This window comes from Pristiophorus japonicus, chromosome 3 (assembly GCF_044704955.1).
Source record: "Pristiophorus japonicus isolate sPriJap1 chromosome 3, sPriJap1.hap1, whole genome shotgun sequence".
Classification (NCBI taxonomy): Eukaryota; Metazoa; Chordata; class Chondrichthyes; family Pristiophoridae; genus Pristiophorus; species Pristiophorus japonicus.
The window spans coordinates 55,663,941-55,679,851 of NC_091979.1; the positions used below are offsets into that span (position 1 = coordinate 55,663,941).

The following is a 15,911-nucleotide window of genomic DNA, read 5'->3' on the forward strand; positions in this document are numbered from 1 at the left end:
TAGGGCAGTTATACTCCCACTATCACAACCTAACTCCTGACCGTCCAAAAGCCAAGTGTTCAGAGATTACCGCCACACCGATTGCAGTAAAAATTTGATTTTCAATGTTTTTAAAGTTAAAAGGGTCAAAATTCGGTCCTGCCGTTTTTGAGGCGGTGTTGCCGCCTGAGTGCTGATTTTACTGCCAGCCGTTAGGTTCAGGCTCCAATGGCCAATTTCAGTTTTTACTCCCAAAGATGAGAGAGCCGCGCTAAAAAGTGGCGTTGCACACTCATCTTCGGGCGGGAGCTCAGGAGGCCGACTGAATTTCACATCGGGAGGTTGCCGCCATGCTAGCTAGAAAACGGGAAGAAAAGGGAAGAAAGAAAAAAAACCTCAAACTTCTCCGACCCACTCACAAACTTCCCCACTGTTACAACTAATGAAAAAATGAAGAAATAAATACTTTGCTCTCTGGCCGATTACGTCCGTGTTCCGCTGTTTACTCATCACTTTTTCCAGGCTGTTAGAACTCCGGCTGGGAAGGCCGACGTTCAAACTAAATATTGCAATAGAGGTGCCAAGGAGGTGTTGTACACTGGATGACGTCACCACGTGGGTGGCGTTAGCAGGTACAGCGTTAGCTCTTGGCGTCTCTGCCAAAGAGTCGAATGAATTTCTGTGCTGGTGTGGATGCCGCTTCCCTCGAAGGTAGGCCTTCGCCACCCATTTGCTGCCTCCCGCGAGCGGCAGCAGGTTGTGGTAGAAACTGAATTTTGACCCCAAAGTATTTTTGTCGCTGGAAGGAGTGCAACATGGATCACGCAATGCAAATTCAGCCCCTCAGTGGCCTAAAGGGGTGGAACTTCTTTCAGGCCTTATTTTGGGGCTATTGGGGTGCATAGAGGCCTGAGGCTGCCCCTGAATTGGGCCTGAGGCCTCAATAATTTCATTTAGGCGAGCTGCCAATGCATGTCATACTTCCACCTGCAGCTCTTGCCTCATTCTTCATCGGCAACAGTCTGAAGGTAAGCCCCTGGGGGGGGGGGGGGTGGGGGTGGGGGAGCTTGGGAGGAGAATGGGAGGGGGCCAATTACAGTCCAACAGCAGACCTCAGAAATAATGCACACCTGCTCCTCCTTGCTCTACATCAAATCTTTAAAAAAAATCAACTTTTTGGTGGCAGTTGTTTCCTGGACCACAGTCATGCCTGGAAAACCTGGGGGGAGGAGATGCAGACGTATTCCATTCAGGGAAGCTCAATTGCTCTGAAGGGGTTCTAAAACAAGTGTTAGGCCCCTCATTGGTATATGCAAAAAGCTTAATGTCTGTTATAGGCCCATTTGACTGAAGAACAGCTCGACCTAATATTGGGTCAGATATCTTTCAGGCGTTCTTGTGGCACCTGCTGTTGGTCTCCCAAACTGGCCCTCATTGGGCCCATTTTGAGTTCATAAAACGGGTGCAATGAGATCCAATTTCTACCCTAAAGTCTTTTCATAGTAAAATGCTTGCCTCTATACCCATCAAAGCCATTATCATTCCACTCAAATATTGTCACTGCTAGTTATAGACAGACATAAATTGTGTACTGGATTACACAAGAGATATTAATGAACAGAATTGTACAATACACCAGAGGTCTCTTTGGATTGAACATTCATACTGCTAATTGCATTACTGAAATCCTCTATGAAAATTGAAAGAAAGCAGAATAAAGTAAAACATTTAACATAAAAATAGGCAGTGTCTTAACATACTCAATGGCAGCCAAACTAACACTGGATGCCTGCCAATGTAGAAGAGAAAGACCAGAAGCTGTTCAAACATACCTCAGTTTTTTTCCTCCCTCTGTAATCTTTGCTTTATTAAGGAATCCATTTTTCTCCAGTGGTTGTAAACACTGAAAGCAACACGATGGGATACAGATGAAAACAAGCCACGTAAACAGAAAATTACCACTAAATAGAACAAAAAAATCAGTTCAGTTATAGTAAGGTCAATTGATTTGGCATGGCATGACACCCCATAACAATTCTTATGCATTTCTATATTTGTTACCTCTAGACTTGACTATTCCAACACACTTCTGGCCAGCATCCTACATTCTACCCCTCCATAAACTTAACATAAGAAATAGGAGCAGGAGTAGGCCATCTGGCCCCGCGGCCCTGCTCTGCCATTCAATAAGATCATGGCTGATCTGATCTGGGCCTCAACTCCACTTTCCTGCCCTCTCCCCATAACATTTGACTCCCTTATCATTCAAATGACCCAGCCTCCACAGCTCTCTGGGGTAGAGAATTCCAAAGATTCACAACCCTCTGAGAGAAGAAATTCTTCCTCATTTCTATTTTAAATGAGCAACCCTTTATTCTGAGACTATGCCCCCGAGTTCTAGATCCCCCCCACGAGAGGAAACATCCACTCTGCATCGACCATGTCAAGCCCCCTCAGAATCTTATATGTTTCAATAAGATCACCTCTCATTCTTCTATATTCCAATGAGTATGGCCCCAACCTGCTCAACCTTTTTTCATATGACAACCTCTTCATCTCAGGAATCAACCTCGTGAACCTTCTCTGAAATGCCTTCAATGCAAGTATATTAAATAAAGAGACCAATACTGTACGCAGTACTCCAGGTGTGGTCTCACCAACGCCCTGTACAGTTATAGCAGGACGCCCTTACTTTATATTCCATCCCACCTTGCAATAAAGGCCAACATTCCATTTGCTTTCCTAATTACTTACTGTACCTTTTTGAGTTTCATATACTTGAGGTCATCCAATATTCTGCTTCCCATGTCCTAACTCACACCAAATCCTATTCACCCATCATCTCTGTGCTTGCTGACCTACATTGACTCCCGGTTAAGCAACGCCTCAATTTTAAAATTGTCATCCTTGTTTTCAATTCCCTCCATGGCCTCGCTCCTCCCTATCACTATAATCTCTGCCAGCCCCACAATTCTCTGAGCTATCTGTGCTCATCTCATTCGAGCCCCTTGAGAATCCCCGATTTTAATTGGTGCCTGTGTCTTGAGCTGCCAAGACTCTGGAATGCTCTCTCTAAACCTCTCTGCATGTCTACCACTCCTTCCTCTTTTAGGATGCTCCTTAAAACGTACCTCTTTGACTAAGATTTTGGTCATCTGCCCTAATATCTCCTTATGTATCTCAGTGTCAAATTTTCTTTCATAATGCTCCTGTAAAGTGCTTTGGGACACTTTACTATGTTAAAGGTGCTATATAAATACATGTTGTTGTTGTTAATGCAGGTAATACAATTTACTACCCAAATATTGAAGGTAGTGAAAATGTTTATTTCTGAATAATGATAAAAATCGCTTGTCCTCATGGTACACTGAAGGAGTGCTGCACAGTTGAAGTCGAAAACTTTCAGATGAGATGTTAAACCAAGGCCATAGATGTAAAATGTGGTGTCCTTAAACCTTACTATAGAATCACACTAGGCATATACTGCAGGCAAAGTCACTACGTGGCCTGAACCTTTATTCCCAGGACCAAGAAGTGCTGACCCTGCGTGGGACCTCCCTTTATATACCTGGATGACCAGATGAGGAGTGTCTTCCACAAGTTCACCCCCTGTGGTCAAGGTGTGCATTACTCAGGTGTATACAGTGTACAGTGTTGTTACATAAGGGTTACAGTTATGTGAAGGTTACAAACATGACATCACCTCCCCACAACGTCTTTGGGTCAAAGATTGAGTTTTTCAGGCGGTTGACGCTCTCTCGTGGAGCGCCGCAGTTGGGGCTCTGGTGGTTGGGCCTTGGCATGCGTCTCTGTCGCCTGAGGTAATTCCGGCCTGTCCGGGCTGGCCGCAGGGACTGTGCATGCTGGTGAATGTCCTTGTTGCTCATTCATTGGCAGTGGTGTGGGTGACATCTCATGATCTTTCTCAAGTTCCTCAGTGTCCATGCTGAACCTTTTCTTTACTTAGTCCAGATGTTTGCGGCGTATTTGCCCATTGTTAAGTCTGACCACTATGACCTTATTCCCCTCTTTGCCAATTACAGTACCCTCAAACCACTTGGGTCCCAAAGCATGATTGAGAACGAATACAGGGTCATCGATTTCTATGCATCACCCCACTGAGTTGCGATCATGGCATTCGATTTGGGACTGGCGCTTGCCCTCAACAATGTCTGACAGATGAATGAGGGACAGCTGCGTTTTAAGCATGCGTTTCATGAGAATTTCCGTGGGCGGGACTCCCGTGAGCGAATGCGGCCGGGACCTATAGGCCAGCAGGAGGCGCGATAAGCGTTACTGAAGGTAGGGTCCTTGAATCCGGAGCATGCCCTGTTTTATGATTTGAACCGCACGTTCCGCTTGGCCATTGGAAGCCGGCTTGAACGGTGCTGTCCTGACGTGTTTGATACCATTACCCGACATAAACTACTGGAATTCAAAGATAGTGAAACACGGGCCATTGTCGCTAACCAGGATGCCCGGCAACCCGTGGGTTACAAAGACCGTACGCAGACTCTCCACGGTGGTGGATGTCGTGCACGAATTCAATATGATGCACTCGATCCATTTCGAGTATGCATCGACAACAATCAGGAACATTTTTCCCATGAACGGGCCCGCGTAGTCTACGTGAATACGTGACCATAGCCTGGTGGGCCAGGGCCACAGGCTGAGTGGGGCCCCCATGGGGGCATTTCCCAGCTGAGCACACGTCGTGCACCTGCGAACCCAGTGTTCCAGGTCTGAGTCAATTCCCGGCCACCATACATGTGACCGGTAAATGGCCTTCATTAGCACAATGCCTGGGTGCTCGCTGTGGAGTTCCCTGATGAATGCTTCCCTTCCTTTCTGGGGCATGACTATCCTGCTGCCCCATAGCAGGCAGTCGGCTTGGATGGAGAGCTCGTCCATCTGTTTGTGAAACGGCCTGACTTCCTCGGGACACGCTCCGTGTGCGGGCGCCCAATCCCCGGTCAGGACACATTTCTTTATCAGGGATAGGAGGGGATCCCAGTGGGAGCCTGCTGAGCGCGTCAGCACAATTTTCGGTGCCTGGCCGGTGCCATATGGTTTAGTCATATGCAGCCAGCATGAGGGCCCACCACTGTATGCGAGCTGGCGCATTGACATTGACAGCCTTGCTGTCGGACAACAGGGATGTTAACGGTTTGTGGTCCGTTTCTAACTCGAACCTTCTGCCGAAAAGGTACTGGTGCATCTTTTTCACCCCGTAGACACATGCGAGTGCTTCCTTTTCAACCATCCCATATCCCCGTTCTGCCTGGGAGAGCGACCTGGAGGCATAAGCCACAGGTTGGAGTTGGCCCTCATTATTACTCTGCTGCAACACGCACCCAACCCCATAGGATGATGCATCACATGTTAAAACCAATTTCTTACAGGGGTTGTACAAGGAAAACAGCTTGTTAGAACAAAGCAGATTCCGCGCCCGATTGAAAGCCCGTTCTTGACAGTCCCCACAAAACCATTCACAACCCTTACACAGGAGCATGTGCAGCGGCTCCAACAATGTGCTTAAGTTCGGCAGAAAGTTCCCGAAGTAGTTCAATACTCCCAGAGATGATCGCAACTCTGATGTGTTGCCGGGCCTGGGCGCATGACAGATCGCCTCCGTTTTGGATTCGGTAGGCCGGATCCCGTCTGTGGCAACCCTCCTGCCCAAAAACTTGACCTCTGGGGCCAAAAACACACACTTGGACTTCGTTAGTCGCAAGCCTGCCCGGTCCAGTTGGCGTAGCACCTCCTCCAGGTTGTGAAGGTGTTCCTCGGTGTCTCGACCCGTGATTAGGATGTCATCTTGGAATACGATTGTTCCAGGGATGGATTTTAGCAAGCTTTCCCTGTTCCTCTGGAAGATAGCGGCCGCTGAATGAATGCCAAACGGACACCTGTTGTAAACGAATAGCCCCTTGTGCGTAGTGATGGTGGTCAGAAGCTTGGATTCTTCAGCCAGTTCCTGAGTCATGTAGGCTGAAGTGAGGTCCAACTTGGTGAACAGCTTGCCACCTGCCAGCGTGGCAAAAAATCCTCCGCTCTCGGAAGTGGGTATTGGTCCTGTAGTGACACTCGGTTGATGGTGACCTTGTAGTCGCCACAAATCCTGACCGAGCCATCCGCTTTAAGGACAGGAATGATGGGGCTTGCCCAGTCACTGAATTCAACAGGCGAAGTTATGCCCTCTCTTAGCAGCCTGTCCAACTCACTCTCAATTCTCTCACGCATCACATATGGCACGGCTCTGGCTTTGTGGTGCACTGGTCTGGCGTCTGGGGTGATGCGTATCACTACTTTGGTGCCTTTAAAAGTCCCGACACCTGGTTGAAAAAGTGGCTCTAATTTCTGTAGGACCTGTGAGCATGAACTTCGCTCCACAGATGAAATGGCATGCACATCCCCCCATTTCCAGTTCATCTCGGCTAACCAGCTCCTCCCCAAGAGCGCAGGATTATTCCCCGGGATAATCCAGAGTGGCAGCCGGTTCTCCGATCCATTGTGTGTGACCACCAAGTTTGCACTGCCTAGTACTGGGATGATCTCTCTGGTGTACGTCCGTAACTGCGTGTCAATGCGTTCCAGTTTGGGCCTGTTAGCTTTGAGTAGCCATAGTTTTTCAAATTGTTGGGCACTCATAAGTGACTGGCTGGCTCCTGTGTCCAGCTCCATGCGTACCGGGATGCCAATTAATAGAACTTTCATCATCATTGGTATACGAGCTGTGGACATCTGCCACATGAACCCGCTGGATTTCAGCGTCCATAGCTTTGCCCCAAACATCACCCTGCCTTGCAGACCCCTCGTCTGATTCCTCTGCCTCGTAAACTAGCTTCGCTATGGGCTTTCTGCACATTCTGGCCAGATATCCATTGAAGTTACAGTTTCTGCAGAGAAATTGCTGAAATCTAAAGGCTTTTGCAGCATGTCTGCCACCACACCTCCAGCATGAGCTGAGGCATTCCTCTCTGATTGTCTCTTTGATTACTCCTGAGCATTCTGTTGCTGAGTGTCAATGGTCCCATCCCGGGATGCATTGTCCCTTGTGATGGTGTGAATTGCCGATCCCCCTGCCATTGTTCCTGGCCCACCCTCGCGCCTGTTGCTGCCTGGGCGGTGTCGAATTGCCCTTGCCTGCCTGCGGGGTTCTGAATCTCATTTACAATGTTAACTCCCTGGTCCATCGCCATGTTGGAACCAGGGCTGCACGTGTAAATGAACTTGGTCTCCTCTTCCCCTGCCATGAAGGCCTGAGCTATCAACATTGCCCTTTCCAAAGTCAAGTCCTTGGTCTCAATAAGCTTCCTGAAAATCCCGGCATGACCAATGCCCTCAATGAAGAAATCCCTTAACATCTCCCCCTTGCAGGTGTCTGTGAACTTACCGAGGCTGGCCAAACACCGAAGGTCCGCAACGAAGTCCGATATGCTTTGTCCCTCCCGACGCCGGTGTGTGTAGAACTGGTGCCGGGCCATGTGTATACTGCTCTCTGGTTTGAGGTGCTCACCGATCAGAGTGCTGAGCTCTTCAAAAGACTTGTCCGCTGGCTTCTCGGGTGCGAGCAGGTCTTTCATCAGCGCATACGTCTTGGATCCACAACTGGTCAGTAGATGCGCCCTCCGCTTGCCAGCCGCTTCCTCTCCCAGCCAGTCCTTCGTGACAAAGCTCTGCTGAAGCCTCTCAATGAAATCATCCCAGTCCTCAGCAACACAGTACCATTCCTCAGTCCTACCGGTGGCCATCCTCGTGGGTCGTTGATTCCCGTTTCTCGTCGTCAAATGTGATGTCCTTACACCTTACTATAGAATCACACGAGGCATGTACTGCAGACAAAGTCACGATGTGACCTGAACCTTTGTTCCCAGGACCAAGGAGTGCTGACCCTGCGTGGGACCTCCCTTTATTTACCTGGATGACCAGGTGAGGAGTGTCTCCCACAAGTTCACCCCCTGTGGTCAAGATGTGCATTACTCAGATGTATACAGTGTTGTAACATAAGGGTTACAGTTATGTGAAGGTTACAAACATGACATAAAAGATACCATGGCACTATTTCAAAGAGAAGCAGGGGAGTTCTTCCAGATGTCCTGTTCAATATTTATCCCTCAACCAACATCACAAAAACAGATCATCTGCTTATTATCACATTGCTGTTTGTGGGAGCTTGCTGTGTGCGAATTGGCTGATGTGTTTCATACATTACAATAGACTACACTTCAAACGTATTTTGTTGACTGTGAAGTGCTTTGGGATGTCCTGAGGTCATGAAAGACGCTCTGTGAATGAAAGTTCATTCTTTTACTCTGTTAAACTACATAATAAGGAAGTAAATTTGTAAATGAAGCTGTTTCTTACTCAGTACTGCAAAATAATTGGGTCATGTGTGATTTTTACAATACTGTTAGAGACCATACATTTTAGAGATTGAAGCAAGTACACTATTCACAGGCAATATAGCTACTTTGAATTGTGTGAATCACTTCAGGCAGAACTAAGATGGAACCAGAAGTATCCTGCAAACATTTGTACCCACAGGTATCATAAACATAATATTGGCATGCTACAGTTGATAATTTTTGGCATTTTGATGTTGATCACTGCTTTTAGATAGAATAGTACAGTCAAGCAAATGAAAATAATGAGGCAGTCACAGAAAGACAGGATAGGAGTTGTCAGTTAGAGGACAGCAGTATGGGATGAGGCACTAGGAAGTCATTAATTGGAGACATGAAGGAAGAGTCTCCAGTCTGGTCAACTAGGGTTAGCTCCTCTTTTTAGTTCATCATGTCCACATACGAAACTTCATGTTACAGTCTGTATCCTTTATGGGATCAACATGTCAAAAACAAACCCCCGAGAGCATGAATAAGTTTACCTTTCAAAGACCATTTCCCATTGTAATCAAAGTGACATGCGGCTTTGTCACTTGCAATGTGCTGGTGATATATTGAGGTCAATGGCTTTCTATGATCAAGTTCCAGGTAGAAGGAATTGATGCTGGAATAATCTCGACAGCATGATTAGTGTGTGTTATACTCTACTTACTTCCAGACACGGGCAGTAGCCTGGAAATAAATATCTCTATCCGGAAAACCACACTTACACATGCCAGCACAAGTTATAGTCCTTCAATTCTTTTCTTTAACAAATATAAGCCTCTGGTTTCCCCATATATGATAGGAAATACATTCAACCAAAAGACATGTAAGCTAACTCTTCCAGTACAGAACACTTACAGATTGATCCACCATCCCAGTAATTTCTGTAAGGTTGTGCTGAGAGTGGTTTCGCCTGTGACGGGATATCTGCAAGACAAAACAAAAATACACGTTAAAAGATAAATATTAGTCCTCAATGTATTTTTTAGGATTATTATCTCAGACACTTGTTTGTGCGTACAATGAATATGCACCAAGGAAAATTCAAACTCAAGAATGGGGGGGGTGGGGGGTTTAAAAAAATCTGAGAAAAAAAAATGAATGCTTGCCATGTTAGACGTTCGTATATTCATCACTACATGCATCAAAATTATTAGTCTAGAAGAGTATCAATCAAGCTCTATACACACGGTCCTGGGCGTGGAGCAAGAGAGTAGCCTGGTCTGACTAGGGCAAGTCACTCTACTGTGGTTGCACAAGATTATTTAATGAGGCATGCTTACCAGTTTTATAATCACAAAGCCGATAACAATACGAGAATGGCAGAACGGTCCATTTTGAAAGTATTGAAATGTTTTATCGTGCAATATGTTTAGAAACTATGGAGTTAAACTTAAATTACATCAAATTAACCAGCCTGCATTAAGGAAGTAGGCCTTTGCATTCAATTCCAATGTAAATAAGTTTAGATTATGCAGTGATTCAGGTTAAAAAATGTAATTACATCATATTGAATATAAATAGCTGTATAGCCGTAAGTAAACTGGAAATATAGGGGTCGACATTCGGTTGTTAATGCCTACTGATAACGCTGGTGTTAGGTGTTAACTGGAAGTTAGGCGTGGCGCTGCGTGCTATTCACGCCTGATGCAAAATTCAGTGGTCATTTTTTTAAGGGCATTAAAACGTTACGTAGCGCCAGCTAACGCCTTGGAAATCATGACGTCAGTACACGTGAAATGCCTCTTTGGCGCCTCTAGCGCAATATTTTGTTTGTATGGCTACCGTACCGGCAGGCGCCTGTACAGCCTGAAAAAAGTGGTGGTTAAACAGTGGAACTCAGGTGGAATTGGGCAGAGAGCAAGGTAAGTTTTATCTTTATTTATTTCTTCATTTTTTCATTAGTTCTAACAGTGTGTGGGTTGGAGAAGTTTGAGGTTTTTTTTCTTTCTTCCCGTTTTCTAGCTAGCACGGCAGCAGCCTCCCGATGTGAAATTCAGTCGGCCTCCTGAGCTCCCACTCGAGGATGAGTGTGCAATGCCACTTTTTAGTGCTCCTCGCTCATTTTTGGCCGTAAAAACTGAATTTGGCAGTTGGAGCCTGCACCTAACGACTGGCGGTAAAATCAGCACTCAGGCGGTGACACCGCCTCAAAACTGGCTGTCCCAAATTTCGACCCCATAATCTTTGTGAATTTAACAAATAAAAGGAAAACAACAATAAACCTAAATAAAACTGGTATGGATCTAGTAACCAGTTGCAATAGCATTTGTGTTCTTGTTAATTTTATTTAAAAATGAGTAATCTCACAACAATGATTTGTGGGCTATAGAATAATTGTCTACTTCAAGTAAAACTCCAGTATTTCCAAATGTCTTGGCGCTTTAAAAAAATATTTTACACTGATACTGTGTTCCATATGGTCAAGCAGTAAAAACAAGCTAGAATCAAATATAAAAAGTACAGTCCATATTTATACATCTGTACCTGGAGTTTCTGCTAGGGGTGCAATTGGGAAAATGCACCTGAATAAACTAGACACTGCACCCAATTTGGCGAGGTGAAGTTACACCCAAATTTCCACACAACCTCATTTGCATAAGCCCGAATGTAAAACCTCCCACTAATCAGTGCAATCAAGCAACATAACTTAATCGATTATTGACTGGAACATGGCCAATAAGACCTCACGATTACTGATTGATGCTAATTTAAACTGATATCGGTTCCGCCTTTGCCTCAGCTCATCCATTACTGAAACTCTCATCCATGCTTTTGTTACCTCTCGACTTGACTGTTCCAATGCACTCCTGGCTGGCCTCTCACATTCTACTCTCCGTAAGCTAGAGGTGATCCAAAACTCAACTGCCGTGTCCTAACTCGCACCAAGTTCCGCTCATCCATCACCCCTGTGCTCACTGACCTGCATTACCTCCCGGTTAAGCAATGCCTTGACTTCAAAACTCTCATCCTTAATTTCAAATCCCTCCATGGCCTCGCCCCTCCCTATCTGTAATCTCCTCCAGCCCCACAACCCCTCGAGATGTCTGCGCTCCTCTAATTCTGCCCTCTTGAATATCCTTGATTATAATCGCTCAACCATTGGTGGCCGTGCCTTCTGTTGCCTAGGCCCTAAGCTCTGGAATTCCCTTCAAAGTGCCACAGTACAGCGGGACCTGGGGGTACTTGTGCATGAAACACAAAAGGATAGTATGCAGGTACGGCAAGTGATCAGGAAGGCCAATGGTATTTGGCCTTTATTGCAAAGGGGATGGAGAATAAAACTATACAATGTTTTGGTGAGGCCACACCTGGAATACTGAGTGCAGTTTTGGTTTCCATATTTACGAAAGGATATACTTGCTTTGGAGACAGTTCGAAGAAGGTTTACTCGGTTGATTCCGGGGATGAGGGGGTTGACTTATGAGGAAAGGTTGAGTAGATTGGGCCTCTCCTCCTTGGAATTCAGAAGAATGAGAGGTGATCTTATCAAAACGTATCAGATTAGGAGGGGGCTTGACAAGGTGGATGCAGAGAGGATGTTTCCACTGATGGGGGAGACTAGAACTAGAGGGCATGATCTTAGAATAAGGGGCCACCCATTTAAAACAGAAATGAGGAGAAATTTCTTCTCTCAGAGGGTTGTAAAGCTACGGAATTCGCTGCCTCAGAGAGCTGTGGAAGCTGTGACATTGAATAAATTTAAAACAGAAATAGACAGTTTCTTAAATTATAAGGGGATAAGGGGTTATGGGAGCGGGTGGGGAAGTGGAGCTGAGTCCACGATCTTATTGAATGGCGGAGCAGGCTCGAGGGGCTGTATGGCCTACTGCTGCTCCTATTTCTTTATGTTCTTATGTAAACCTTTCTACCTCTCTTTCGTCCTTCAATACACACCTTAAAATCTATCTCTTTGACCAAGCTTATGGTCACCTGCCCTAATTTCTTATATGGCTCGGTGTCAAATTTTTTGTCTCACAAAGTCCTGTAAAGCGCCTTGGGATGTTTCACTATGTTAAAGGTGCTATATAAATACAAGTTGTTATTGTTGATAGTGTGTTCAAGTAATTGCAGCAGTTGAAGAAACAGATGAGTCAGTGGTTTCAATTGACTTATGATCACAGCTCTTGCGTACCATGGGTTGATCAATTGACTGAATTGGAACTCATTTAAACTGAATTTAAAGTAATTATAGTAGCAGTATGAGAAACAGGCCAGAGTGAGGCTTCAACTCTTTTAGAGTAAACAAAACAAACATTAGATCAAGTGCCCCCCGATCTGGGGGACACTACAAACATTTCCCAAGGCCCTTTTTTTTGTTTTTTTGAGAGTGAGGCTTCAACTCTTTTTGGGGGGGAACAAAATAAACATTAAATCAGGTGCCCCACAATCTGGGGGACACTCCAAACATTTTTTAACTGCCCTTTTATTTGTTTTTTGGGGGGTTTTTTTGGACTTTTTTGGGGGGTTTTTTTGTGATTTTTTTTGGGCAATAAAATCATAAATTTTACAAGTGCCCCCTATAAAAGGGGAGGGGGACACTAAAAGCACCGGCAATTAAAACAAATTAAACTTTAAAACATAAAATCAAATTAAAATTTGGTTGCCGGGGGTGATGATGCACTCCAGCCCTTCCGGCGCCCACCTCTCGCGGAAGGCCGCGAGCGTACCGGTGGACACCGCGTGCTCCAGAGTGAGGCTTCAATTGACTGCTGGTCCCTGCAGCTGCAGGTTATTAATGATGGATGGGACGATGGGTGCTTGTCCTCCCGAAATTCTGGGCACAATGTGATGAACACCCATGAATACATGCAATCAGTGGAAACTTGCCATGCCGACCTGGGGGCGTGAACAACTTTTTGGGTAGGGAACTGCTTCGGAGGAATTGACTTTTGAACCAGCATAAAAGACCACGGGAATTCGGGCGCAAGTGGTTATGAGCATAACTCCTTTACATTTTAAATTCTGCTGTCTTTTGTGCTATATCAGTCGATTCCACCCAAATTGCGCTGACATTTGGGCAGAAATCATGTGAAAGCTACAAGCTGCTATTTTTTAGACTCCCTTACTTCAATTACTGTACAAGTAAGTCCCATTGATTTTGGATGATTAACTGAGTTAAATCAGCTTTTGTTTCACATACTATAGCTCATGTATTAAGTTTGATGTAGTAAAATCAATATAGTTTGGTATGCCAGATATGCATTGTGTTCTAATAATGTGTTCTGATTTTATATATATTAAATGTGGTAACATAGTGGTTATGTTGCTGGACTAGTAATCCAGAGGCCTGGACTAATGATCGAGAGACTTGAGTTCAAATCCCACCACACCAGCTGGGGAATTTAAATCCAGTTAATTAAAACTACCAGATTGTCGTAAAAGTTCATCTGGTTCACTAATGTCCTTTAGGGAAGGAAATCTGCCATCCTTACCTGATCTGACCTACATTTGACAACAGACCCACAGCAATGTGGTTGACTCTTAACTGCTCTCTGAAATGGCCTAACAAGCCATTCCGTTGTACCAAATCGCCACGACAAAGCAACAGTGGGAGTATCTTCACCACATGGACTGCAGCGCTTCAAGAAGGCGACTCATCACCACCACCTTCTCAAGGGCAGTTAGGGATGGGCAATAAATGCCGGCCTTGCCAGCGACGCCCACATCCCGTGAATGAATGGGGAAAAAAAAGTAATTGGTTCCCCCACGCTTAAGTTTCTCACAGTAAGTTCCTGACCCTAGACATGATATGTCACCAGCGGGCTCCCAGCATTGGATTTGCTCTTCTTCGGACAGCTGATTTTATTTTCATTTGGCACCTACATAAATTACCACTATTGGTGTTGACTGTATTCAGTGATACTCATAGATAGATTCCTTGCTATTTCACAAAATGCACACGTTACCATCCTCATTTACATGTACAATAGCCATTGTAAAACAAAAACCAACTGCACTGTTTATATTAAACATGGAATGTAGTTCTTTATTCGGTATATTACAATTCTAATTATGAAAGCAATGAATGCACTGGTAGTATGTGTGTATTACAACTTAGACTTTACATAAAGACTATTTCTTATAAAGTATTTTCAATGCAGTGCATTTCTCCACTAAAAAAAACATTTCTCTAACAACCTATTTTGCTGAATTTTATTCAACCATAATATTTCAGCTCTAGTTTGTTATGTGACACAGCTTTGTCCCCCAAGTGTTTTCTTACTCCTATTATTCTTCTGTATCTTCAGCAAGACAGCTTCCAAAGGAAATAGTGCAGTTTCTGGCAGCTGCTCCTTCAGGGAATTGCAAACGTGTCAGTTTAAATTTTACACATACTAAACCTTTTTACTGAAGTGTCACTTCACTGTCTTAATACCATATTCACTACATAATTTGCACAGATAAATATGAAATATGTTATCCACTGTGCTTTGATGCATGTTACTATGTACTACATATTTGTCCTTCCATTAACTCGTACCAGTTCACATCTTACAAAAGAACATAAGAAATAGGAACAGGAGTAGGCCATACGGCCCCTCGAGCCTGTTCCGCCATTCAATAAGATCATGGCTGATCTGATCATGCACTCAGCTTCACTTCCCCACCTGCTTCCCATAACTCCTTATCCCCTTATCATTTAAGAAACTGTCTACTTCTGTCTTAAATGTATTCAATGTCCCAGCTTCCACAGCTCTCTGAGGCAGCAAATTCCACAGATTTACAACCCTCTGAGAGAAGAAATTTCTCCTCATCTCTGTTTTAAATGGGTGGCCCCTTATTCTAAGATCATGCCCTCTAGTTCTAGTCTCCCCCATCAGTGAAAACATCCTCTCTGCATCCACCTTGTCAAGCCCCCTCATAATCTGATACGTTTCGATAAGATCACTTCTCATTCTTCTGAATTCCAATGAGTAGAGGCCCAATCTACTCAATCTTTCCTCATACGTCTACCCCCTCATCCCCGAAATCAACCGAGTGAACCTTCTTTGAACTGCCTCCAAAGCAAGTATATCCTTTCGTAAATATGGAAACCAAAACTGCATGCAGTATTCCAGGTGTGGCCTCACCAATACCTTTATATAGCTGTAGCAAGACTTCTTTGCTTTTATACCCCTTCCCCTTTGCAATAAAGGCCAAGATACCATTGGCCAACCTGATCACTTGCTGTACCTGCATACTATCCTTTTGTGTTTCATGCACAAGTACCTCCAGGTCCCGCTGTACTATGGCACTTTGCAATCTTTCTCCATTTAAATAATAACTTGCTCTTTGATTTTTTTCTGCCAAAGTGCATGATCTCACACTTTCCAACAGTATATTCCATCTGCCAAATTTTTGCCCACTCACTTAGCCTGTCTATGTCCTTTTGCAGATTTTGTGTGTTCTCCTCACACATTGCTTTTCCTTCCACCTTTGTATTGTCAGCAAACTTGGCTACGTTACACTCAGTCCCTTCTTCCAAATCATTAATATAGATTGTAAATAGTTGGGGTCCCAGCACTGATCCCTGCGGCACCCCATTAGTTACTGGTTGGC

The 15,911-nt window shown here is 44.8% G+C and overlaps 1 protein-coding gene across 1 annotated transcript in view; it reads right to left on the reverse strand.

The window, feature by feature from the left end:
* Positions 1-15,911, reverse strand: part of arhgap15 (Rho GTPase activating protein 15) — an 833,101-nt gene that overhangs the window by 682,952 nt on the left and 134,238 nt on the right. The window contains exons 4-5 of the mRNA XM_070873559.1: positions 9,228-9,296; positions 1,812-1,882 (exon numbers count right to left, since the gene is read on the reverse strand). Coding sequence (XP_070729660.1) covers positions 1,812-1,882; positions 9,228-9,296 — 140 coding nt within the window. The remainder of the gene's footprint in view (positions 1-1,811; positions 1,883-9,227; positions 9,297-15,911) is intronic.